The 25,949-nt window shown below is 42.4% G+C and overlaps 1 protein-coding gene across 2 annotated transcripts in view; it reads right to left on the reverse strand.

The window, feature by feature from the left end:
• Positions 1–25,949, reverse strand: part of dcc (DCC netrin 1 receptor) — a 1,336,447-nt gene that overhangs the window by 314,798 nt on the left and 995,700 nt on the right. For both annotated transcript variants that reach the window (XM_072574203.1, XM_072574193.1), the window contains exons 10-11: positions 25,423–25,571; positions 17,560–17,698 (exon numbers count right to left, since the gene is read on the reverse strand). In XM_072574203.1, coding sequence (XP_072430304.1) covers positions 17,560–17,698; positions 25,423–25,571 — 288 coding nt within the window. The remainder of the gene's footprint in view (positions 1–17,559; positions 17,699–25,422; positions 25,572–25,949) is intronic.

Below are 25,949 nucleotides of genomic sequence, written 5' to 3' on the forward strand. Positions count from 1 at the left end.
TGGTGTGGAGGGTGAGTTGGTGGGGTGGGGAGGTTGCGTAGAGCTAACGTGGGAGTCACAGAGGGAACGGTCTCTGTGGAAATGTATCTCTAGTGCTGGCATTGGACTTGAGGTGGTGGAAATGGCAGAGGATAATGCACTGTATCTGGAGGTTGGTGGGGGGGAAGGTGAAGACAAGGGGGCTCTATCCTTGTTGGGTTCAAGGGTGGAGGTGTGGGAAGTGGAGGAGATGCGCTGGAAGGCATTGTTGACCACATGGAAGAGGAAATTGCGGTCTTTGAAATAGGATGCTATCTGGGCTGTCTTGGAGTGGAATTGCTCCTCTTGTGAGCAGATACGGCAGAAGCGGAGGAATTGGAAGTAAGGGATAGCATTTTTACCGGGGGTGGGGGTGGGGTGGGGGGTTGTGAGAGGAGGTGTAGTCCAGGTAGCTGTGGGAGATAGTGGGTTTGAAATAGATGTTTGTGTTGAGTCGGTTGCTGGAGATAGAGAATAATTTAAAATGGCTTAGCTAACTTCAGGTTTTCCCAATTGTGAAAATAACATCTTGCCACCTTCCCATTCCATAAAATATTGATTCTGATGGAAATGGGAATGGGACTTCTGCAACTGCATCCTGCCACACCATTTTTAAAGGTCTGCAGAGGCTTCCTACCTGAGTGCAAATCAGGCCACAGTTACCTGAACACGGGTCGGGATGCTCTCGGACTACAATGGAAGTTACTTCACTATTTTGAGAATGTGAGACTATGTGGAAGGAGAGAACCTGACATACCTAGCTGGATGGGACAACTTCAGCATATGCTGTCAGATGCTCTTCCCTTTTAAGCTCCAGTAGGAAGGGATAGTGATACACAGGTGAGATTCTGCAATACCAGGCCACTTGGAAAAGAAAATATGGAAACCTCTGAAGCAAATCTTAAATAGATAAGGAAGTTAATTTGTCCATAATATCAAAGTGAATCAACCTTGAATGACAGCTGAAGTAGCACGTTGAAACAAAACAAACCACCTGATAAGGTAAACCAACCAGATGGAATCAGGTAAATGAGAAAAAGTGACATATTGGCAGTGGATGCTCTGTGGAAACACGTATAACTTGATGAGAATTTTGGAAGTTGTGAAAATTAAAGTTGGGAAGCAGTTAATTAAGCTCAGAGACAAAGCAGAGAGAAAAATAATTACAGCAAATTAAAATTGAGAGCTGTGCACATTTTGTGGAAATCAGAGTTTGACAATGATCTGTATTCATAATTTTGCCTCAAGGTGAAAACTATTCACAGATCATTGGATAATTTAGTATAATTCTGGGAGTTGCTAATACTCATGAAGAAGATCAATAAACAAAAAGTTGGAGCAATAAAAAGACAAGTTTGTTTATTGAAGTCATTAATGAGGAACTCATGCAATTTTTCCACTGTGCTATAAAATAAAAATATTGCTACACATTAGACATAGCATATGTGAAATGCTCTAAAACTTACATTAGCAGAGACAGAGATGAGAATATATCACAGCACACAGTGAATATACTTACATTGTACTCATGGACGTTTTGGAATAATTTGGTGCATTTAGTTTCGCACATTTAGGCTGGTGCTGGCACAGTGGCTCAGTGGTTAGCACTGCTACCTCACAGCACTAGGGACCTGGGTTCAATTCTGCCCTCGGGTGACTGTCTGTATGGTGTTTGCACATTGTCCTCGCATCTGCATGGGTTTCCTCTGGGTGCTCCGGTTTCCTCACATAGTCAAAAGGTTAGGTGGATTAGCCATTGTACAAGGAGGGTTGCAGGGATAGGGTGGAGGAATATTTCTGGGTGGGATGCTCTTTGGAGGGTTGATGTGGAATCAATGGGCCAAATGGCCTGCTCCCACACTGTAGGGATTCTACGATTATAAAACTTCCAGCATAGGCTGTGACTGGAAATTAGGTGACCCCTCTGTTACTTCCTTGTTAGCAAGTCCCTGTAGGCATGATGAGGCCAAATGGCCTCCTTCTGCACTGTAACAATTCTGTGATTCATCGCTCTCATGCCAGCTTACTAATGTCTGTCTGACTGGCCTGCAGTCCAATCACCATTAGGAGGGAAGAATTGCATGGCACATTGGCTCAGTGGTTAGCACTGCTGCCTCACAGTGCCAGGGACCTGGCTTCGAGTTCAGTCTGTGTGGTGTTTGCATGTTCTCCCCATGTCTGCATGGGTTTTCTCCAGGTACTTCCATTTCCTCCCACAGTCCAAAGATGTGCAAGTTAGGTGGATTGGCCACGCAAAATGAACCATAGTGTCCAGGGATGTGCAGGCTAGATGGTTTTGCCATGGGAAATCCAAGGGTACATGGAAAGGGAAGAGGGGGTGAGTCTGGGTGGGTTGCCCTTCAGAGGGACGGTGTGGACTTGGGCCAAATGGCCTGTTTCTACATCCCGGAGATTCTATCTAACTTCCAGCTATCAATGGTGGACTCGTGCACAAAAAGCCAATAAAATCCTGGCTTATGTTCAAAACTCATTTGCCACAACCTGTGGCTTGTCTCTTGGCATCATTAAGTTCAATAGATGGTATTTTGTTGAAATATAAACTACCTTATTTGCTCATATAAATGATCTCATATAAACCACGTGCCTCAGATACTGAGCCAAATCTCAACAGTTTTGTAAATGAAGGACATCTGATGCCCAATGTTTTTCATTAGGTGTTCCCTTTTAAATATTTAAATCACTTTTGGTCCTGGCTTGGCAATCATCCCTAATGGGTCAATCATTTCTGTTTATCTATCAATTAAAAATGTGTAACAGGTAAACTGTAGGATCTGGCAATACCATCAATGCAGAAACAATGAGAACTGTGTGAGTCATGTGCAGCATCCTGCTAAGGTCAGAGTTAAAGTAGTGTTTGAGGATCATTGGTAAATTTGGAGCATAATCTGCATACTTGAAAAAAAAATTGATTCAGCTGGCTGCTGGCTCTGTTTGCTCAGAAAAGCAGTTTAAAATCAGGCAGGTTGTTTACAGGTGAAATCACTACTTCACAGGCTTATGACACCAGTTTGATTCACTTATTGGGCACACAGACTAGGAGAGTGTATACAACAATGAGATAAAAAAAGAAGAAACCAAGCAGAAAGGAAGCAAAGGATTGGATGGTGGGAGAAATATCGAGAAGCAACTACAAAGACAGCTAGTGTTTTAGTCACTGTATAAAAGTTAATCATGTACAGTTCAACATCTACAGTGTGTCATACATTATCTCGGTACTGCTTCTGTACTGATTCAAGCCCATCTATCTTTCTTCAAATATCATTATCAATTAGAGATTTGTGCAGGAATAATAGTTGGAAAAATAATGGGGTAGATTGTATATTATCCAATACCGCTGAAGACAGAATAAGTTATACAACACAATTTGATCAAAGTGCAGTGGGATATTAATTAAATTGGGAAAAGAATAAGTGTCATCTAAGTCATTCAGTAACATCCAGGATAATGGAAGGAGACAATATATAAAATCAAGTAGCTTTGCAATCAGATTACAAAGGAAGGTGGAAGTGCCTGACCTGTGACAGATGAAACTGAATTAAGTGCATTAAGGGAAGCATTCATCATAGGTTAAGAAAGCAATGCCACCTTTGTTTAAAGCTCTTTGAGTCATTCTTTCTGTTTTTAAATTGCTCCATACCGGTTTTCAGTCGTTTCAGTATTACTCATTGTGAATCCAGCTTCTGTAGAAAAGCATGATGATTGGAAACAGGGGACAAAATTATAGATCAAGATAAATTTAAAAAAATCATAAACATGAACAGGTACTGAACTCAGATTAAGTAGGGCTGTCACTTTAAATTAAGGCCAAACTGAGATGTTGACAGAAGTCTGGCTGTATATTTTGCCTTTTTAATGCACACTTTGAATTAGTCCCTGTAAATAACTCAAACACCTGATAATGACAGAATTGAACAATGAAATAACGGCAAGATCACATCAGGATCACAAATCCTGTGGTAGACTGACACAAGTGAGAGAAATTTAACTTTGATTTGAACATCTGGACCTTTAATGTAGACTTCATTGATAAATAAAAGAAAAAAGTAGAAAGCCCTTCCAAAATGAGGAACAACTGATGAAGCTTTAACAGGAGTAAGGTTAACATATGCATTGAATGCAAAATGTTAATTGTGTTGCAATAACTACTGTTCCCTGCATGTCTAGCAAGAGGTTTAGTGACTTGCTAATCAATATTCAAAAGCTTTGAAAACACCAGAAATTGCTTCTTAAGACTTAAACTTTCTACGGCTCAATGACTTTGCAAAATCCCACTACAAAATGAACTAATCATGAGCTCACATCACTGCCTACCTCATGTTAGTGAAAATGTGCCAGATGTCAACTATTAATAACTTTTACAAAATCTGTATTTTAGATTATAAATCTAAATCTTTTTGCAGCAGAGAGCGGCGGGAGCTAGGCGGAAGTGAAGTCGGAGCGCAGAGCTGGTTGGGAAGGTAAGCGATTGTTATTTGAGTGGAAAAGGACTCAGTCGGTTGAACAGGTAAACTACTTAGTGTTCTTGTTTTGGAGACTAAGTGTAGAGTTATGGCAGCGCAGGCAGTGGAATGTTCCTCCTGCAGGATGTTTGAGGTAGGGGTGACCACCGATGCTCCTGCCGACTTCATCTGCAGGAAGAGCGGCCAGCTCAAACTCCTCACAGACCGCGTTAGGGAACTGGAGCTGGAGTTGGATGAACTGAGAATTATTCGAGAGGCTGAGAGGGTGATAGATAGAAGCTACAGGGACATAGTTACGCCAGCGAACAGAGATAGCTGGGTAACAGTTAGAGGTGGGAAGGGGAGGAAGCAGGCAGTGCAGGGATCCCCTGTGGTCGTTCCCCTCAACAATAAGTATACCGCTTTGGATACTGTTGGGGAGGTATGGCCTAGCAAGGGTAAGCTGCAGTGACCAGGTCTCTGGCACGAGGTCCAGCTCTGAGGCTCAGAAGGGAAAGGGGGAGAGGAGGAGAGCGCTAGTTATAGGAGACTATAGTTAGAGGGACAGACAGGCGGTTCTGTGGACATGGGCGAGACTCTTGGATGGTTTGTTGCCTCCCGGATGCCAGGGTCCATGACATCTTGGACCGTGTCTTCAGAATCCTTAAGGGGGAGGGTGCACATTGGCACCAACGACATAGGTAGGAAGAGGGGTGGGGAGGACATTCAGGAGCTCAGGGAGTTAGGCTGGAAGCTAAAAGCTAGGACGGACAGAGTCATCATCTCTGAGTTGTTGCCGGTGCCACGTGACAGTAAGGCAAGGAATAGGGAGAGAGTGCAGTTGAACACGTGGCTGCAAGGATGGTGTAGGAGGGAGGGCTTCAGGTATTTGGACAATTGGACTGCATTCTGGGGAAGGTAGGACCTGTACAAGCAGGACGGGTTGCACCTGAACCAGAAGGGCACCAATATCCTGGTGAACTTAAGGCGTGGATCGGTTCTTGGGACTACGATGTTGTGGCCATCACAGAAACGTGGATAGAAGAGGGACAGGAATAGTTGTTGGAGGTTCCTGGTTACAGATGTTTCAGTAAGATTAGGGAGGGTGGTAAAAAAGGGGGGGTGGCGTTGCTAATTAGAAATGGTATAATGGCTGCAGAAAGGCAGTTCGAGTGGGATCTGCCTTTGGAGGTAGTATGGGCTGAAGTCAGAAATAGGAAAGGAGCAGTCACCTTGTTGGGTAACAGTTAGAGGTGGGAAGGGGAGGAAGCAGGCAGTGCAGGGATCCCCTGTGGTCGTTCCCCTCAACAATAAGTATACCGCTTTGGATACTGTTGAGGGGGTATGGCCTAGCAAGGGTAAGCTGCAGTGACCGGGTCTCTGGCACGAGGTCCAGCTCTGAGGTTCAGAAGGGCCCCCCAACAGCAGCAGAGATGTGGAGAAACAGATTGGGAAACAGATTTTGGAAAGGTGCAGAAGCCACAGGGTAGTAGTCATGGGCAATTTCAACTTCCCGAATATTGATTGGAAGCTCTTTAGATCAAGTAGATTGGACGGGGCGGTGTTTGTGCATTGTGTCTAGGAAGCTTTTCTAACTCAGTATGTAGATTGTCCGACCAGAGGGGAGGCCATATTGGATTTGGTACTTGGTAACGAACCAGGACAAGTGATGGGCTTGTTAGTGGGTAAGCATTTTGGTGATGGTGACCACAATTCTGTGACTTTCACCTTGGTTATGGAGAGAGATAGGTGCGTGCAACAGGGTAGGTTTTACAATTGGGAGAAGGGTAAATACGATGCTGCAAGACAAGATCTGAGGAGCATAAGTTGGGAGCATAGGCTGTCAGGGAAGGATGTCGTTGAAATGTAGAACTTTTTCAAGGAACACATACGACGTGTCCTTGATATGTATGTACCTGTCAGGCAGGAAAGAGATGGTCGTGTGAGCGAACCTTAGTTGACGAGGGAGGTTGAATGCCTTGTAAGGAGGAAGAAGGAGGCTTACATAAGGTTGAGGAAACAAGGTTCAGACAGAGCGTTGGAGGGATACAGGATAGCCAGGAGGGAGTTGAAGGAAGGGATTAGGAGAGCTAAGAAAGGGCATGAAAAATCTTTGGCGGGTAGGATCAAGGATAACCCCAAGGCCTTTTATGCGTATGTGAGAAACATGAGAATGACGAGAACGAGGGTAGGTCCGATCAAGGACAGTAGTGGGATTGTGTATTGAGTCGGAAGAGATAGGAGAGGTCTTGAATGAGTACTTTTCTTCAGTATTTACAAATGAGAGGGACCATATTGTTGAAGAGGAGAGTATGAAACGGACTGGTAAGCTAGAGGAAATACTTGTTAGGAAGGAAGATGTGTTGGGCATTTTGAAAAACTTGAGGATAGACAAGTCCCCTGGGCCTGACGGGATATATCCTAGGATTATGTGGGAAGCAAGAGAGGAAATTGCAGAGCCATTGGCAATGATCTTTTTGTCTTCACTGTCAACGGGGGTGGTACCAGGGGACTGGAGAGTGGCGAATGTTGTGCCCCTGTTCAAAAAAGGGAATAGGGATAACCCCGGAAATTACAGGCCAGTTAGTCTTACTTCGGTGGTAGGCAAAGTAATGGAAAGGGTACGGAGGGATAGGATTTGAGTATCTGGAAAGACACTGCTTGATTAGGGACAGCCAGCACGGATTTGTGAGGGGTAGGTCTTGCCTTACAAGTCTTATTGAATTCTTTGAGGAGGTGACCAAGCATGTGGATGAGTGTAGAGCAGTGGATGTAGTGTACATGGATTTTGGTAAGGCATTTGATAAGGTTCCCCATGGTAGGCTTATGTGGAAAGTCAGGAGGCATGGGATAGTGGGAAGTTTGGCCAGTTGGATAGAGAACTGGCTAACCGGTCGAAGTCAGAGATTGGTGGTAGATGGTAAATATTCAGCCTGGAGCCCAGTTACAAGTGGAGTTCTGCAGGGATCAGTTCTGGGTCCTCTGCTGTTTGTAATGTTTATTAATGACTTGGAAGAGGGAGTCGAAGGGTGGGTCAGTAAATTTGCAGACGATACAAAGATTGGTGGAGTTGTGGATAGTGAGGAGGGCTGTTGTCAGCTGCAAAGGGACTTAGATATGATGCAGAGCTGGGCTGAGGAGTGGCAGATGGAGTTCAACCCTGTCAAGTGTGAGGTTGTCCATTTTAGAAGGACAAATAAGAGTGCAGAATACAGGGTTAACGGTAGGGTTCTTATTAAGGTGAAGGAGCAGAGGGATCTTGGGGTCTATGTTCATAGATCTTCGTAAGTTGCCACTCAGGTGGATAGAGCTTGTAAGAAGGCCTATGGTGTATTAGCGTTCATTAGCAGAGGGATTGAATTCAAGAGTCGTGAGGTGATGTTGCAGCTGTACAGGACCTTGGTAAGGTCACATTTGGAGTACTGTGTGCAGTTCTGTTCGCCTCATTTTAGGAAAGATGTGGAAGCTTTGGAGAGGGTGCAGAGGAGATTTACCAGGATGTTGCCTGGAATGGAGAATAGGTCGTACGAGGATAGGTTGAGAGTGCTAGGCCTTTTCTCATTGGAACGGCGAAGGATGAGGGATGAGTTGATAGAGGTTTATAAGATGATCGGGGGAATAGATAGAGTAGACAGTCTGAGACATTTTCCCCCGGGTACAACAGAGTGTACCCGGGGGACATAAATTTAAGGTGAAGGGTGGAAGGTATAGGGGAGATGTCAGGGATAGGTTCTTTACCCAGAGAGTGGTGGGGGCATGGAATACGCTGCCTGTGGGAGTGGCAGAGTCAGAATCATTGGTGACCTTTAAGCGGCAATTGGATAGGTACATGGATAGATGCTTAAGCTCGGACAAATGTTCGGGACAACATCATGGGCCGAAGGGCCTGTTCTGTGCTGTATTGTTCTATGTTCTATGTTTTAATGGATCTCTTATTTGGAATTATAGAAACACTTATGGTGTGTACGGTATGTATACCATAAAGGTTATTGAGCACACACTGCATGTTTGGTTGTATATCACATTGATCTAATTTGTGAACTCAATCATTTGGGGAAATGCATTGACGGACTTTCCATAGTCACATGACCTCAGCTTTTACACGCAGGTGTTTTCACTTCAGTTTGTGGCAGTCATTAAACAAATTATCTGAAACGGTATCAGAAATATAAAGCTGAGATTGAGTGAATGTTCAAAGCTGTAACAGAGTCAGCTTCTCAAAAAAAACACACAGCAAGGTAGAACTAAAACTGCAGTCTACAAGTTTGAAATGCACGGAGAATCAGAATGGCTATGAATTTTCCATTCAAAGCAGCTCTGCAAATAAAAGGAGATATAAGACAGAATTGGAAGACAGAACTGAGTAAAAAGACTGAGTAAATAACTCCGTCTTCGGATGCTGCCTGACCTGCTATGCTTTTCCAACACCACTCTAATCAAGACTCTGGTTTCCAGCATCTGCAGTCCTTGTTTTTACCTGAGTAAATAATAGTGGCAACTCTGATGCTGGAGAAAGTGTGCGACAAGCTGTATTGAAGCTTAAAGTTTGTTGAGGAGCAGTAAAGTCAGACTACAGAAATGTTGAAGGCTTTGAACTGTGGAAGGATTGTGTTATGAGATGCAGTTGAGAAGGTTGGACATGTATTTATTGGAATTTAGAGGAATGAGAGGTGGCTTTATTGAACTATACAAGATTCTTAGAGAATGTGACAGGGTAGATGCAGAAAAGTTGTTGCCTCTTGTAGGAGAGTCTCGGACAAGAGGGTATAATCTCAGAATAAAGAATTGCACATTAAAGACTTGGAGAGAAGGAATTTCTTCTCTCAGGGGTTAGTCAATCTGTAGAATTCTTTACCATAGAGGTCTGTTGATGCTGGGTTAAGTTTATTCAAGGCTGGGATAGACAGATTTCTAGTGAGTAAGGATTATAAGGAAAAGGCAGGAAACTGGATGTGAGGATTATCAGATCAGCCATGATCTCATTGAATGGCAGAGCAGACTCAGTGGGCTGAATGGCCTACTTCTGCTCCTATGTCTTATGATCTTATAATTGATGCTATTTATGAATGTATGAATTTAATATCAGAACTCAGGAGGAGTGGGAGACTATTGAACAGTATGTGATGGTGCTGACACGTATAACTAAATCTTGAGAGTTTGGACAACTGAAGGATGATCACATCAGAGATAGGATTGCCTTCGTGATAAGGGATCCCACTGCGAGCATATTTCTTTTGAGTTAAGTGAAACTTATTCTCGAGAAATCTATTGACCTGTGCAGAAGCTCTACAGTTATCAATCATCACCCAGAGAGTATTTATTTGAGAACTGACAAGGTTTTGTCTTTTGCTGTGATACTTTCCATGCCAAACAAATTGTTGAGCAAAATCTACTGATTGGAGCTGAAGGAAGTCTAAAGCTGCAACTGGTAAACCTACATGTGCCAGAAGATATGTACATTTACCACTAAGTCATTGACTGCTGAACAGGTCCTAGAAGATTTGAGGTGTGTTTTTATAGGTCTCCCATATCATCCCAATGATCATCATCTCAAATGAGATGCAAGTGTCAGACCAGCTCATTATCTGCTCAGTAAAGACCCAGTTGTGCTCAAGTCTAGCCTGATGGTCAAGATAGAAGAGCTAGTACAGAAGGCAATAAACAGAAATGTGACAACTCCTATGGATAATATCAGCAGCATGATAATAGTGAAACAATGTGAAAATGGAGGATATACTTCAATCCATAGGATCACAGTAAAGCTTTGAAGAGATCTCACTGCCCCATGTGAACCGTTGAAGACATTTTGCCATAACTGGTCAAGGCAAATATCTTTACTACCTTCAATTCAAAGGATGGTTACTGACAAATGACAATCAGATAAAAAGTACACATATCTCAATGTCAGGAGCATCTCTTGTCATCATTTATGCTTTTCACAAATAGCAAGGTGAGTTTCTTGCAAGGTGGCAAATTGACAATCAAGGAGAATTAGTGTTTCTTAAATGCTCTGTCAATAGCCCAACTCACTTCATTATTAATCAACTTACGATCTTGCCAAATGTGCTAAAGAAATTAGACATCAAGAAAACTGACATGAAAATTAGAGCGGGTACCTGGCAAAATCAACTCACCGCTGGGTCTGAAAAACCTTCATATTGGACAATGAGCATCAACATCTCAGGGCACAGACACCAGCCACACCAACTCCATATCTGCCTACATTGTCAGCTGATATGTGACAGTCTGTAAGAACCCTCATGACACATCTCTGATCCACTTTAAGACACTTTTGCTGCACCATTGACTACTACAAGGAAAGAGTGCTCACAGGGAATTGCACCCAGCTCATCGACTGGACTAGGCTACATCTCCAGTCTGTTTGCTCATTCTCAAAGCACTCACTCACTGACTCTCCATGATGCTCACAGCAACCCTGCCTTAGATTGCCTTGCCTGATAAAGGGCTTTTGCCCGAAACGTCGATTTTCCTGCTCCTCGGATGCTGCCTGACCTGATGTGCTTTTCCAGCACCACTAATCTTGACTCTGATCTCCAGCATCTGCAGTCCTCACTTTCGCCTTGCCTTTTTGAAGCTTTGCTTCCTTAGGCTGGACCTACTGTATGGGTGTGCGACAGACTTTAAAGAAGGTGCAGGCACTAGACATGTCAGTTAATTTCAGGATATTCTGGTAGTGCTGAGTTGTTCTGGGAACAGCATATGGTGAGCTGGGGCTGGAATTGGAGATGAGGGGTGCCACAGGGAGTGGTAGATAGATAATGAGGTGAGTGTGGGAAGATACAGAGAGAGAATCTGCTAGGTGTCATGGCAAAAAGCCCTCCAAAAAATCCGATGAAATTCGTACTTGGCCAAAAATAAAGAATCAGCCCCATCTGTCATCCTCACAACTTGCCTTCCATTTAGATTAGATTAGATTCCCTACAGAGTGGAAACAGGCCCTTCAGCCCAACAAGTCAACACCGACCCTCCGAACAGTAACCCACCCAGACCCATTTCCCACTGACTAACGCACCTAATACGATGGGCAATTTAGCTTGGCCAATTCACCTGACCTGCACATCTTTGGACTGTAGGAGAAACCGGAGCACCCGGAGGAAACCCACGCAGACACGGGGAGAATATGCAAACTCCATACAGACAGTCGCCCAAGGCTGGAATCGAACCTGGGTCCCAATTTGCCAATTTGTATCATCCACAAACTTGGCAAATTCACTCCCTTTATGCAACTCATTAAGAAATGTTATAATTAACTGTGGTCCCAGCATTAATCCATGAGGCACTTCACTAGTTACACATTGTCATCCCGAAAATCCCCCAGCCCCTTATCCCAATGCCTTCAATCATCCCTGTGGATCTTTTTGGCTTCAATGCCACCTCATACACATTAGCCTTTGACCCCTCTCTTATGCCAAAACAAACGCATTACCCATCACCCTTCATAGTACCTTCTTCCATGCCAACTCACCTGACTACCATGGACAAACCTCAGGAGGTTAAAAACAATGACTGCAGGTGCTGGAAACCAGATTCTGGAGTAGATTGGTGCTGGAAAAACACAGCAGTTCAGGCAGCATCCGAGGAGCAGGAAAATCCGACGTTTCAGGTAAAAGCCCTTCATCAGGAATACAGGCTGATAATGTCTCTTATATTGCACTTTGAGAAAGTGCACTCATTGACAACAAAAATAATCCTTCAATTAATCCTTTATTAAGACAAACATTTCACTTAAGTGCTTATTCCTTGATGTGAACAAACATTTTCATTCAATAACTAACTGGAGTTATCCATCACATGATCGAGGAACTCGTTGGAGTTTGGGAAATCATTCATGCTGGACAAATCCAATAATGATTCTACATAACCAGGCACTCACATACTTGGCACTTGTGTCTTAATTCCAAAAATTTGTTTGGACAGCTCCTTGATAGTTCTGGCAGGTTCAATGAGTTCATGCACTTATTATGCACAAACATGCTTCTCACAAAATCCCAATGGATATCTTACCTTTCCCAAAATATTTCCTACCTTCACCAAAGATGTGCCAGGCCAATGTTGCATCAGTTTTTTTTCCCTTTGTGGACTTCGGAGTTCTGTGAGTGGTTTGTTTAAATGGAAACAATGGAGGAGATGACAGAGTGTGTCTGCATTTCACAGCAGCTGTGCAGCTTACAGGGTGCGCTGATCCCAGACCAGGTCCAAAGAGGGGGCATTATTCTCCAAAACAGGATAAATACAAAACTCTCATCCAGCCCCAGCTCATACTATAAGACCATAAGACATAGGAGTGGAAGTAAGGCCATTCAGCCCATCGAGTCCACTCCACCATTCAATCATGGCTGATGGGCATTTCAACTCCACTTACCCGCATTCTCCCCGTCGCCCTTAATTCCTTGTGACATTAATTCCTTAATTCCTTGTGACTATCCTCTCTCCCTCAGTCCCCATGCCCTACCCACTCTCACCCATGAACTACCCATTCCCCCAAAGCCTTTCCTATCCCCACAGTAAATTTAGTATCTACTTCCACCCATCACCCTTGCCCCTTTAGCTATGATGTCAACTTACCGAATATCTACGAGTTCCCATACACAAGTGAAAAATACCATTCTATAAGTTCTATACTGCAGGTTACAGTCTATGAGAAGAGCAGTCTCCCTTACATATCTGAAAAAACACAGTGATGCTTCTGGAAACCTTTATAACAAATCTTGACAAGTAGGACAATTCCAAGGTTTTTACAAACGTTTCACACACAACCTTCTCCATGATTAACAATCCCAAAGAGCAGCTGACCTTCACCTGCAAGGCTTCCTTGGATCATAGAACATAGAACAATACAGCGCAGGACAGGCCCTTCAGCCCTCAATGTTGCGCCGACCTGTGAAGTCATCCACCTATACTATCCTATAATCATCCATGTGCTTATCCAAGGATCGTTTAAATCTCCCTAATGTAGCTGAGTTAACTACATTGGCAGGCAGGGCATTCGACGCCCTTACTACTCTGTGAGTAAAGAACCTGCATCTGACATTTGTCTTAAATCTATCACCCTCAATTTGTAGTTTATGCCCCCTCATACAAGCTGACGTCATCATCCTAGGAAAAAGACTCACTGTCTATCTAATCCTCTGATCATCTTGTATGCCTCTATTAAATCCCCTCTTACCCTTCTTCTTTCCAATGAGAACAGACCCAAGTCTATCAGCCTTTCCCCATTAGACCTTCCCTCCAGACCAGGCAACATTCTGGTAAATCTCCTCTGCACCTTTTCCAATGCTTCCACATTCTTCCTCTAGTGGATGACCAGAACTGTACACAATATGCCAAATGCGGCCGCACTAGCATTTTGTACAGTTGCAGCATGACATTACAGTTGCAGAACTCAATCCCTCGACCAATGAGACCTAACACACTGTATGCCTTCTGAACAGCACTATCAACCTGGGTGGCAACTTTCAGGACTTACACAGACTCCGAAATCCCTCTGCATTTCCACACTACCAAGAATCTTTCCATTGACTCAGTACTCTGCCTTCCTTTTATTCTTCCCAAAGTGAATCACCTCACATTCAGCTGGATTGAACTCCATTTGCCATCTCTCAGCCCAATTCTGTACTTTATCCAAGTCCCCCTGCAACACTCTTCCACACTGTCTACTACTCCACCAACTTTAGTGTAATTTGCAAACTTACTAAACCATCCACCTATGCCTGCATCTCAGTCATTTATAAAAATGACAAACAGCAGTCATCCCAAAATAGATCCTTGTGGCACATCACTAGAAATCGGACTCCAGGCTTAATATTTTCCATCAACCACCACTTGCTGCCTTCTTTCATAAAGCCAATTTCTAATCCAAATTGCTAAATCACCCTCAATCCCATGCCTCTGAATTTTCTTTAACAGCCTACCATGTGGAACCTTATCAAAGGCTTTACTGAAGTCCATGTACACCATGCGAATTGCCTCATCCACATGCTTGGTCACCTTCTCAAAAAACTCATTTGTGAGAAATGACCTGCCCTTGACTAAACTATGTTGACTATCTGAAATCAAATTGTCGCTTGCTAGATGATTATAAGTCCTATCTCTTATCATTCTTTCCAAAACATTTCCTACAACAGACGTAAGGCTTTCTGGTTTACAATTACCTGAATCATCTCTGCTGCCCTTCTTGAACAAGGGCACAACATTTGCAATCCTCCAGTCCTCTGGTACTAAACCTGTAGACAATGATGACTCAAAGATAAAAGCCAAAGGCTCCGCCATCTCCTCCCTAGCTTCTCAGATAAATCCGCTGATAAATCCCATCTGGCCCAGGGGACTTTTCTACTTTCACGCCTTCTAGAATTGATAACAGCTCTTCCTTACAAACCTCGATCCTTTCGAGTCTAATATCTCGTATCTTATTCTTTTCCTCTACAATATTATCCTTTCCCTGAGAGAAAACCAATGAGAAATATTTGTTTAGCACTTGTTCGATCTCTACAGGGTCCACACACAACTTCCCACTTCTGTCTTTGACCTATTCCTACCCTAATCATCCTTTTATTCCTCACATACCTATAGAAAGCTTTAGGGTTCTCCTTTATTCTATTTGTGAAAGACTACTCGTGTCCTCTCTTTGCTCTTCTTAACTCTCTCTTTAAGTCCTTCCAAGCTAATCTGTAACTCTCCATTGCCTCATCTGAACCATCTCTTTTCATCGTCACATAAGCCTCCTTCTTCCGCTTAACAAGAGATACAATTTCTGTAGTAACCACGGTTCCCTTACCTTCTCACTTCCTTCCTGCCTGACAGGGACATACCTATCAAGGACACAGAATATCTGTTCCTTAAACCAGCACCAGATTTCAATTGTCCCCATCCCCTGTATTTTGCTACCCCAATTCTATCCATCCTAATTCTTGCCTAATCACATTATAATTGGCCTTGTCACAGGACAAGAGTTATTGATGGGGCATGTACCTATCCCTTTCTATTGCTAAACTAAACGTAACCTGAATTATGGTCACTCTCTCCAAAGTGCTCATTTACAACTAAATTAAATACCTGGCCTGGTTCAATTATCAAGCACTAGACCCAATGTGGCCTCCCCTCTTGTCGGCCCTTCGACATACAAAAATTGATCCATCTGACATACTAGAGTTATAGCATTTCCAGTCAATATTGAGGAAGTTAAAATCCTTCAATGACCACCCTGTTCCTTTCACTCCTACCCAGAATCATTTTGCCAATCCTCTGCTCCACCTCCCTGGAGCTCTGCGGAAGCCTATAAAAAACTTCTAGCAGTGTAACTTCTCCTCTCCTGTTTCTAACCTCAGCTCACACTACCTCAGTACACGAGTCCTTGTCAAAAGTCCTTGCAGCCACCATTATACTATCCTTGACTCTTTTACCACCTTAATGAAAGCTCTAAACCCTGGAACCGGCAACATCCATTCCTGACCCTGCTTTATCCATATCTCTGAAATGGCCACAACATCAAAGTCCATGCTGCAAGCTCACCTACATTATTTCAGATACGTCTGGTGTTGAAGTAGACACACTTCAAACCACTTCACTGTCTGCTAGCACATTCCTGTGACTCTGAAATCCTGTCCCTGTCCTCCCTACTCTCATTCTCCTGTTCACTGCAACTACACCTCAAGTTCCCATCCCCCTGCTGAGCTAGTTTAAACTCACCCGAATGGCACCAGCAAATTTCCCACCCAGGATATTAGTACCTCTCTGGTTCAAGTGATGACCATCCTGTTAGTACAAGTCCCACCTTTCCCAGAATGAGCCCCAATTATCCAAGAACCTGAAACCCTCCCTCCTGCACCATCCTTGCAGCCACTGTTCAGCTGATATCTCTCCCTATTCCTTGCCTCACTATCACGTGGCATGGGTTACAAACCAGGGATAACAACTCTGTTTGTTCTAGCTCTCAGCTTCCACCCTAGCTCCCTGAAATCCTGCCTTACATCCCTATCCCTCTTTCTACCTACATGGACAACGACTTGAGGCTGGTCACCCTCTCCTTCCAGGACCCCAAAGATACGATCTGAGACATTACAGACCCTGGCACCTAGGAGGCTACAGGTTGTTCGTTCCAACAAATCTTCGATCTGAGCCTCTAAATAGATAGAGTGAAAGGGACTAAATTGATCTCAAGGCTGGATTTTTGTCTGCACACATTGGGTGGTAGCCCGGAATGTAGACCTCCCATCATTTTTAGAACCCACCTTATTTTTAATCTGTTTGTTGTTACAGAGCAGGTTCCATAAAAACAATCAATTGACTTTGTTCGATCCCAACCCCAGACAGTAAAGTCAAATGTCTACTCATTCACCGATATCTTCTTCCATCAATGTGATGTCTTGTTGAGGTCTCCACTAGTCTTTTAAAAGACATTGCTCTATTCTGGCCATACACTGTTCCAATGAACACTGTAACTCAAACTCCTTTAACGAGTGTTAACAGATGTTTGTCCAGCAACAGAATCACACAGTACAGAAGAGATCCCTTGCTCCATTGAGTCTGTACCACCTAAAATACACAACAACTACACTTGTCCCGTTTTCCAGCACTCGGCCTTAGCATGTGTTTATTCCACATTTCCAACATTCATTTCATTTCATATTTTTCTCTGAAACATAAATAATGACATTAATTTTTTTTTGAACAGGCTGAAAAATAACTGTGCTTTACTTAATCACAATTTAAGATGATCTGGTATATCCTCGCAGAATAAATTTTGATGAAGGGGTGAGAAAGGAAGCATTGTAATTAATTTGTTTGAGCCTCCTGTTCATTGGTTTCAGTTGGATTGCTGATTGAATATTTGCTTGGTATGTGAGTGAAGATTATAACTGTTGGGACTTCAATAGTGAGCATGCTTTGTGAAGCCCATCCTTAAATTCAGTAACCAAAGTGAAGGTTGTGATTCACAGTTCAGCACACATCACCATTACTAAAAAGAGTAAAAGGTGAAGAAAGTCAGGAAGTAGATAAATGAAGCAGAAATTGTTCCTTAATAAAATAGCCCAGAATCTAATTAATCGTTTATTGAACTTACCATCAGACAATGTCGTGACCAGCACATCCTGGGTAGAGACGCCTGCTCCATGTCTGTTGAAAGCCAAAACTCGCAAGCTGTACTTGGTGAACTTCTTCAGTCCTTCCAGTTTGTAAGTGATAGTATCCACATCAACGCTCTGAAACAGGGTGTAACAGCACAGCATGTTATGAAATGGACAGGTGATGGCATAGTGGTATTGTCATAAGACTAGTAATCCATAAACCTGCTAATATTCGGGGGATGTGGGATCAAATCCCATCATGGCAGGTAATGAAATTTGAATTAAAAACTAGCTTAATGATGACCAGAAACCTCATCTGGTAATCCATTGCTTTAACCTCATCTGGCCCAAATGTAACTCATGACCCACACCAATGTGTTGACTCTTAACCGCCTCTGAAATAGCCCTAGCAAGCTAGTTAGTTCAAGTGGTAATTAGGAATGGACAATAGAGACTGACCCAATCAGTGATGCCTACACCCTGTGAACAAAAAGAAAACAACAACTACTTGGATAACACATTTGTCATCCAAGTGAGAGGTTCAAAATTCCAGTGGCATATGGTTATACAAGTAGACTTTCTTAATGGCATCCTTTTTTGAAAGCAAGTGCTGATCAATGATTATTCTCAGCCTATGTTTACTAAGTGCACTTACTTTAGTTTATTGGGAGACAAAGGTGAAGATGGGTGCAGCATAGCAGCAAAGGTGACAAGAGCAAAGAGAAAAATCAATATTAACTTAATGTCTGGAAATCTCTTACTTCAGAGTTGCCATTCTGGTAATCCTGCACATAGCACTGAGAAGGTAACACAGCCATTGAGTTTTCATCAATCAGTCACCATGCTTATGATCAATAAGCACCAGTAAACGCCACAAGCAATGGGAGCCTGTCCTCTGTTTCTTTTATCTTGAATTGTCCATGAAGAATGTGATTGGCCTTCCCCCACCTTATCAGCAGCAGGAGGGAACTGATCTCTTGGCAGCATGAAAAAGCAGCTGTGCACTCTCCTATATTTGAATGGAATTGATTTATTTCTATCCCTTATTGCTTTCCACTGGTATGAAATGCTGCTTCAAACTGTAAACATTTTAAAAGCATACATTTCTCCAACTCCCTCCCAAAATGAAGTGACCACAAAATTAGCAAATTAATTATTTTATTTCATAACACAAATATAAAGCAGTCATGATTCAAAGAATCACAGCATGGTTACAGCACAGAAGGAGGCCATTCAGCCCATGGTGTCTACACTGGTTCTCCAAATGAACAGCCTACTCAGTGCTACTCTCCTGCACTTTCATCCTTTCCAAGTAACTATTTAATTCCCTTTTGAATGTCTTGATTGATTCTATCTCTTTCAGGCAATGCTTTAGAGACCCTTAGGACTATCAATGATAATAAATCCAATAGGGAATTTAGTGGATACCTCAGACAGTGGTTATAATGTGGAACTTAGTACCACAACGAGTGATTGAGTTGAATGGCATATTCAAAGGGAAGCTAGGCAGGTGGAGGATAGGAAAAAAACAGAAGGTTATGCTAATATATGTGCAAAAACTAAGCCAGGAGGCATCTCTCATGAAACAAACACCTAATGTGATCTAACTGACTTGGTATTCTGTTCTACATTCTGCGTGTGTCTGTGTGAAAGAGAGAATTTACACTACAAATGTAGCATTGATTTAACTTGGTGTCTTGCTTACAGCCTTGCTGCTAGAGGATTAGGGAATGGAATTTAAAAATTCTTTACTGTATTACTTGGAAGCAGAACAGCATCTAGCATAATCCATGACAGGAACACACAAAAAAAAAACAACGGCCAGGATTACACCATTTGGCTTGTTGAGATGGCTTCATGATGCTGTATGATCATGGCTGACCTTGAGTGCCTGTTCCACTTTCTGCTTTTTCCCAACATCCCTTGATTTCTTTAGAATCAAAAAAAAATCTGCCGACATTAAATATATTCAGCGATGGAGCATCCACAAATATCCAGGGTGTCGAATCCCAAAGATTCACAATCCCTTGTTCTAGACACGGGCAAGTGGTCGGATAGTTTTCTCCTTTACAACTATCAGCTAATCAGAGAAGCATGTGTTTCAACCCTTTGAGAGCTGTGACTCTCAAGAACAGTGTAATAGAATAGAATGCAGAATGTGGTGTTACAGCTACAAGGAATGTGCAGAGAAAGATCAAGTTTAATATATGACAGATCCATTCAAAAGTCTGATAACAGCGGGGAAGACAGTGGTTTGTAGGAAACTTGCAAGTATTGCAGTTTGCATGCAACTGTTGGACCTTGTTCTTAGATGTGGTACAAGATACTGGCATTGGTAGGGTCTATTGAAGGTGTCCTGGTGAATTAATTTAGAACATCTTGTCAATATTATACTTTGCTGCCATTGTGCATTGATGGTAAAGAGAGTGAATGATGAAAGTGGTGGTTGCATGATAATCAAGCAGGCTGCATCATCTTGGATAGTAAACAGCTTCTTGAGTTATCCTGGAATTACAGCCATCCAGGCAAGTGGGGAGTAATTCATCACACCCTGATTTATGCCGGTAAACAGTGGACAGGCTTTTGGAGAGTTATTCACCATACAATTCCTTGCTTGCTCTTGTAGCCATGATTTTTATATGGCTAGTCCAGTCCAGTTTCTGGTTCATATTAACCCATAAATGTTGATAGTGAAGGTAATGCCATTCAATATCAAGGCACTGTGGTCAGATTATGTCTTGTTGGAGATGGTCATTGCTTGGCACTTGTGTGGTCCCCAGTTTTGTCAGAAGGTAACAAACATTCCTATCACAATTTGATTCCAAAAGATGACCATGGTATCTGCTTTTCTATTGTCTCTACAAATGGTCACTGGATACTTAAGTATGAACACACAATAATGTTTTGGTTTCACCCATTTGCAATCCCATGTGATAGAATGGGTTGTCTTAGAGTCAGAGTCATAGAGCTGTACAACACAGGAATACACTCTTTGGTCCAAATTATCCATGCTGAGCAGATATCCTAAATTAATCTAGTCCCGTTTGCCAGCACTTGGTCCATATCCCTCTAAACCCTTCCTATTCGTGTATCCATCCAGACGGCTTTTAAAATTTGTTATTGTACCAGCCTCCACCACTTCCTCTGCCAGCTCATTCAACACACCCACCACCCTCTGCATTGAAATAAAAGATCCCCCCCGCGTCCCTTTTATAGCTTCCTCCCCTAAACCTATGTCCTCCAGTTCTGAACTTCCCTACCCTGGGAAAAAGACTGTGGCTAATCACCCTATCCATGCCCCTCATAATTTCGCTCCAAGGAAAATAGCCCCAGCCTACTCAGCCTCACTATAGTACAAATCCTCCAACCCCAGCAACATCCATGTAAGTCTTTTCTGTACCCTTTCAAGTTGAACAACATTCCACACACATTCTGTGGCATACATTTCCATAGCCAAGAAGTCTGCAATCCTATCGTAAACTAACTGCTGCATCTTCTGGACAATGGCAGTAATTAAATCAACAGGAAATACTGTATACATTTTAATGCCTTTCCAATGAAGTGTCCCAAAATATTGTTTGCATTTTAATTTCCTGTTCAGACAAGCAGACTGACTTTCAGCCTTATGCTGTTATATTGAAATACAAGAAGGGAGCTCATTTTACCTTGCAACTCCATTCAAAGCAAATTCTTTATTTTGTCCCAGAAATTGAGTTCCTTTTCAATATCATTGTGAGTATAATTGTGAGAGTGTAACATGTTCAAATGAAGGCAATTCTCCTCATCTCAGTCCCTAATGAATGGCACCTTATCCTGAGACAGTGTTCTAGATTCTCAATAGCCAAGGCAGCCAGCATCTTGATATCTAACCTGTCAAGCCCCTGAAGAATTTTGAATGGTTCTATGAGATCACGTCACATTTTTCTAAACAGCAACAATCCTCTCACTTCAGAAAGATCTGTGATGAGTACATTGACCTTAATGAGAGTTAAAAGAGAAGCAGAGACAATTTAGAAAAAAAAAGCAGATTTTGTATGAAGAAAATTTAAATGACCATGCACTGTGTTTCTCAACTGCTGTGAAAAATAAATACCTGCACATATGGTTCCCCAGATTTCTTTATAATAAAAATCATTATGTTAATGGACTTCAGTCACCCAGACTTACATTCAATCTTTGCATTGTCTGTTTACAATGGCTAACTGGTAATTAATATGCCAGTAACACCTCTGAATTTGTTTATTATTATCTGGAGGTTCCTATTAATATTTTGCCTGGATTATGAAACTTATTAGACTGGGTTCTAAATTGCACCTAGGTCTTAATTCATGAGCAGTGGAATTTCTATTGTCCACATACCTTCCTCTGGCAACAAGACTGCAAGCATGATGTGGAATGCCAATTGTAGATTATTGTATTTATATGGAGAAATGTTCCCTTTTGTAATAAAAAGGGACTTAAGCCCTCTGGATGCTCAATGACTTGCTAAAATGATTGATAATTTTCTCCAGCTGTATTTGATGTTTTCTTAAAGTCTGCAGCTGATTTTAATGAAACAAGATGGAGAAGAAACATGTGTGATCGTACCAAGAGCATCAAAGCTACATATCATGCTCCCAGCTGCTGCTGTGATTGTAGTGAGCGTATCTCATTGTAGTGGACATTATCATCCCATTCATGAAGTTATAAACAACAGAACAGTATAATGGCCAAACATTTCTCCAAGCATTTATTATGGAGGTGGAGAAGTGGGGATCGCCACAATCAATAGCTAACTCTCGTCATTATCTAAACCGTTTTATATATGATCTTGGATCAGAATCTGCTCTCCAGGATTGGACAATTCAGCCACTGGAGTGGAAGCAGATCCCTCAGAGCCAAGGGTAACTTCCAAGGAAGAAGTTTGTGCCTCTGTCCTACAAAAAATTGGGGAAACTTTGATATCTGCTCTTAAATGTAATAAACACTCTTCACCTCTCCACAGCCTATCTCCTGCATAAAAAAAGTGTTCCATAGCTTCCATCAGGTCTGAAGAAGGATCACTGGACCTTAACACTGATTTCTCTCCATGGATGCTGTCAGACCTGTTGAGGTTTCTCAGCAATTTCTGATTTTGTTTCTGATTTCAGGCATCCTCAATTCTTTTCATTATTTTTAACAATGCATGCCGTTTGGTTGTTGATCCAAGGTTGTGATATATTTTGAACTTCTAAACACTTTACTACTTTTGCTACTTTAAAGAGTAAGCACACTGGTCCAGATCTTTCGTGGAGCAGTGATTATCATCAGATTGCAACTCTCCTTAAATAATTCCATACTACAATGTTGTTCTGCATTTCTTACTGAGATTTCCATGTCTAGCTCATCCAGAAATGCCAAGAGCACCGAAGAGCTCCATGATACCACTCAAGTCAAGAGAAAATACTGCAGATTCTGGAAATCTGAAATCAAAGCTGGAGAAACTCAGCAGATGTGAAGAAAGTTGTGCGAAAAGATTTGCTAACACGCGAAAGGCCCACGAAAGCAAATTGGCCAAATTGTACCAGGACACCCAGAATTCCCGAGCAGCTCACGAGCTGGGTCAGACGATACATAGACAATGGAATACTCTTTCAAGCTCCCATGGATGTGACAGAGGCTCAAAGCCCTCAGGGCAGTTTCACAACCCGGCAGCAGCAAACCACACAAAGAGTAGGACAGACAGACAGGTACCATAGGACAATGGAAGAACCTCACCACTCCAGAAAAGACTTCAACACCTACCTGTGAAGATGAGTGGAACCATGATACTGTCAGGATGTTGCATTGTGTAAAGGAACAGGACATTCATCCGATAAACTGTTTTCCAATTAGTACCCTTACAACTAAATTACTCCATTTTCAGAAACATTGTATTTTCCCATTTCTTAATCAGTGTCATTGTGCAGCATTACTATAAAACTGGTCTCATTCTCAGCTCTGGGAGGAGAAATCAAATTCTCTATGCAGACTGTCAATTGTGTGTCAGCAAGTCTGTTTTCTCCTCCAGTGATATCGCTTGCAATAAACGGTTTGTCAATTTCACTTCGAGCTGTGTTTTGTGATCTCTAACCTACTGGGCAAATTTCTCCGACACAAGTTAATGTTTCAAGTCTGATCTAACTCTTTATTAGAAGTTCAGAGTTCTGAAGAACAGTCATATCAGTCTCGAAATGTTAACTCTGTTTGTCTCTCCACAGATGCTGTCAGACCAGCTGCATTTCTCCAATTTCTGTTTCTATGCCAACACAGTACTGTAATATTTTGTAGAGAAGAGAAGGAATTCCGTACTGCAGCTAGTATCATGAATTTTAGTCAATGGGCAAGTGAATGAGTCGGGTGGGTAAGGTCAGTGTGGTGTGTAGGTTAGACCATGGGTGAAATAGTAAGTGAGTGACGTGGCAAGAGGTGAAATAGTCAGAGTGGGTAGAGTGGCAGGGGTTTGGAGGTTGTAGATGAATGAGGTGGGCTAATGGGTCAGGAACTCATCGGTTTGGTTTAAGGAGCCGGTCAGAGTGTTGGCATCTCGTTCCGGTGATCAGAAAAGGTAGTCAGAAGTGTGGGGGTCAAACTAGTAGTGAGTAGGCCAGGGTCAGATCGGGTTGGCAGATTGGGGCTAGTTGGGGGCTCAGAGTCAGGCCAGGGAGTAGTCGGGGTTTAGATGGTATTGGGTTCAGATGGTATTGAGTCAGATGGGTTGGAGGTAGTCAAGGATCAGCCTTAGTCTGTGACCCTACATTGTGGCCCTGTTTTCAAGATGAAAATTGGGTCCAATTGTGTCAGCATGATCCAATTTATAATTTAAAGCTGGTGTATAAGTTCAGGAGACGGGGATAGAGTAAAGTGTTGCGGGGCGGTGGGGTGATAAGGGGTGGAGGTTGAATTAGCTGGAAATGTTACAAATGAAGCCAGATTGTGGGTAGAGTATGAAGATGTTGGTAAATCAGTTCTTGCCGATTATCAGCAAGAACAGATATTCTTCGGGATTCTGTGTAGGTCAACAGGGTAAGGGGGCTTCCCACTCTCTTTACCTTTGTTCATCTTATTTGAAGCCTCCACTACTTTTCAGAGGCTGATCCTTGGATCCTGAGCCTTGCAGGATATGCCTTTGCCACTACCCTCCAAACTAAGTTGCCCATAGTGTCCAGGGATGTGCAGGCTAGGTGGATTAACCATGGGAAATGCAAGGTTATGGAATAGGATGGGATGGTGGGTCTGGGAAGGATGCCCTTTTGAGGGTTTGTGTTGGCTCATTGGGACAAATAGCCTGCTTCCACGCTATAGGGATTTTATAGCTTAACAATACTTGACTGGCGTCTTTTGTGACAGGTACATCAGTGACGCTAGTTAAAGAAGGAAAATGACTGGTACTAACTGACAATCTCACCTAGGCAGATCATAGGAATTGTTGGCACAAAAGATGTTTGACAGCACAACTGTTCATCTAATTCCTGAGAGTTGGACTTTTACATTGAATGCCTAAACTTGAAAATCATTTCTTTACACGGCCATAAAATAACCCTTGATACGTAACTTCACTAAATGATTTAAAAATCTCCTTCATAAGTATAGTTGAATATAAGTTCTTGCACTTGCATAGGCAGCATGACAAAGGTTTGGTACGATGCCTCTATCATTACAATACATCCAAGCAGTTTAGGACAGCAATTCTGGATGAAATGAATGGCAGCATGAATACTCCCAGTTCAACTTCAGTTAATGGAACCAGAGTCTCTGTATAAAACTTAAAATGACAGTCAATATTCTTGGAGGATGAGATAAGTATATAAATCTAAACTCAATAAGAATAAAGCATAGATTCTGCAGTTGTGCAAACTCACCTGTTCTTTTTTGCCAGTGACCTCTGTCCAAAACAGCCTGTAGCCTTGGATTGGATTGTTTGCATAAGCAGGAGGATCCCAGGAGGCCAGAATGGAGGTTGATGAAGTGGCAACCACTTTAAAATTTTCTGCTGGTCCTGGAACTTGCACTGTTTAGCACAGGGGAAAAAAATAGCATGAACAATACCGCAGGGCTTTCTTCTTAAATTACAAAAACTCACAAGTTAATTTGTATCTGTGAAAGAAAAGGAGGAAAGATGTTCTGGACTTCTGATCATGGTTTTCACCTGAAGTATTAATCACCCTCTTTCTATTTTCATGTCTTTTTGATTCTAGATGACATATTAAATTGTTCAAGTATTTTCCTAATTTCATTTCAGTTTTTAAACCTTGACCACTTTTTCTAGCGTTCAATCTTTCTTTACCCTGCCAACTGTATAAGGGATATCGAGCAAGTTGTCTTACTCAGAAAGTAATATATACTGCACATTAGGAGAAGCAGACAGCACATTGATGATTTCCTGTCT

The sequence above is a fragment of the Chiloscyllium punctatum genome, chromosome 1 (genome assembly GCF_047496795.1).
Source record: "Chiloscyllium punctatum isolate Juve2018m chromosome 1, sChiPun1.3, whole genome shotgun sequence".
Lineage (NCBI taxonomy): Eukaryota > Metazoa > Chordata > Chondrichthyes > Orectolobiformes > Hemiscylliidae > Chiloscyllium > Chiloscyllium punctatum.